At 67.1% G+C, this 1,257-nt stretch overlaps 1 protein-coding gene across 1 annotated transcript in view; it reads right to left on the bottom strand.

The window, feature by feature from the left end:
- Positions 1-36: 36 nt before the first annotated feature.
- The window catches only part of AURANDRAFT_68385 (hypothetical protein), a gene marked incomplete at both ends in the record, with an annotated part of 6,191 nt that continues 4,970 nt past the window's right edge, over positions 37-1,257 (bottom strand). Inside the window, one exon of the mRNA XM_009044056.1 lies at positions 37-1,185. Coding sequence (XP_009042304.1) covers positions 37-1,185 — 1,149 coding nt within the window. The remainder of the gene's footprint in view (positions 1,186-1,257) is intronic.

Here is a 1,257-nt window from a genome sequence, read left to right as displayed (position 1 = left end):
CAAAGCCATCATCCTCTTCTTGAGCTTCTCGCGGACGAGGGCGAATCGCGCCGCGCCGTTGAGATTCTGCCTCTTCCCCTCCTCGAAGCGACCGATGAGGTGCTGGGCCTCGCGGACGTGGACCTTGAGGAGCGTCACGCGGTTTGCGTTGGCGTCTTCTCGTCGGCCCACATCTTTCGCCGTGCCCTTGAGGCCCTTGGCGGTCTTCGCGGCGGTCGCTTTCTCGACGTCGGCGGCGAGCTTGCGCGGCGCGTAGCCCTCGGGAATCTCGACGACCGTCAGGAAGATGGCCAGCGTCTCCAACTTCCCTAGCCCACCCAAGACGGAAATGTCGCCCTTGAGCATCGGCGGGAGGCGCCGCAGGTTGACGTGCACGAGGTTCGCGCAGCCCGCCAACCCCCCAATCTCCCCGACGATCTTCGTCCGCTCCAAATCCAACCTCTCGAGGTTCGCCAAGCGACCAAAAACCTCAAAGCCGCCCGTGACCCGCTCGCAGCCGCAGAGGTGCAGATCCTCGAGCCGTTCGAGCCCTTCCAGCCCCCCGACATCCCCGCCGACGCTCGTGTGGCTCAGGTTCAGGAAGCGCAACCGATGGCACGCGGCGAGCGGCGCGAGCAACCCGCCGAGCGCGTTCCGGGAGAGGTCGAGGACCTCTAAATTCATCAACTTCACGAGGGGCTCGAGGTCCGCGTGGACGCGCCGCCACGTCGCGCCGACGCCGCGGTTCTTCGGAGGCCCGAGACCGAGCCGCGCGTCGCGGATCCGCAGCTCCACCAGCGCCCGGCAGTCCTCGAGGGGCCGCAAGCTGTTCTGCACCAGCGTCCCGTCCAAATCCAGCACCCTCAGCGCCCCCAGTCCGCTCAGGTGGCGCAGCGTGCCGCAGACGCTCGTGCCGCCGAGGCGGAGCTCCTCGAGGCCCGCGCATCTCGAGACGAATTTGAGCGTCGACTTGAGCCCCGAGCCGTGGCCGCGGAGGTCGAGGGACCGAGGACCGATGCGGCATCCGGCGAGGATGAGGAAGAGGTGCGGCGGCTCGCCTCCGTCCAGCCTTCCGACGGGGATCGCGACTTCGCGGCCGCCCAGGAGCAAATCGCTCACGTCGGCGAGGTCCGCGGCGATGGCCAGGATGTTCGATAGGTGGCCTATGGGGACAGTGGTGTGTACTCTTGAAGTACTCTTGAAGTACTCTTGAGAAAACGCGCGGGCGACCAGGAAGTTCGTCCAGCCGGGCTCGTCGCGCGAGAACGCGCCGTGCGT

Source organism: Aureococcus anophagefferens (genome assembly GCF_000186865.1).
Source record: "Aureococcus anophagefferens unplaced genomic scaffold AURANscaffold_116, whole genome shotgun sequence".
In the NCBI taxonomy this organism is placed as follows: Eukaryota; class Pelagophyceae; order Pelagomonadales; family Pelagomonadaceae; genus Aureococcus; species Aureococcus anophagefferens.
The sequence above is the reverse complement of the archived record's forward strand: the minus strand, read 5'-3'. Positions and strand labels throughout refer to the sequence as shown.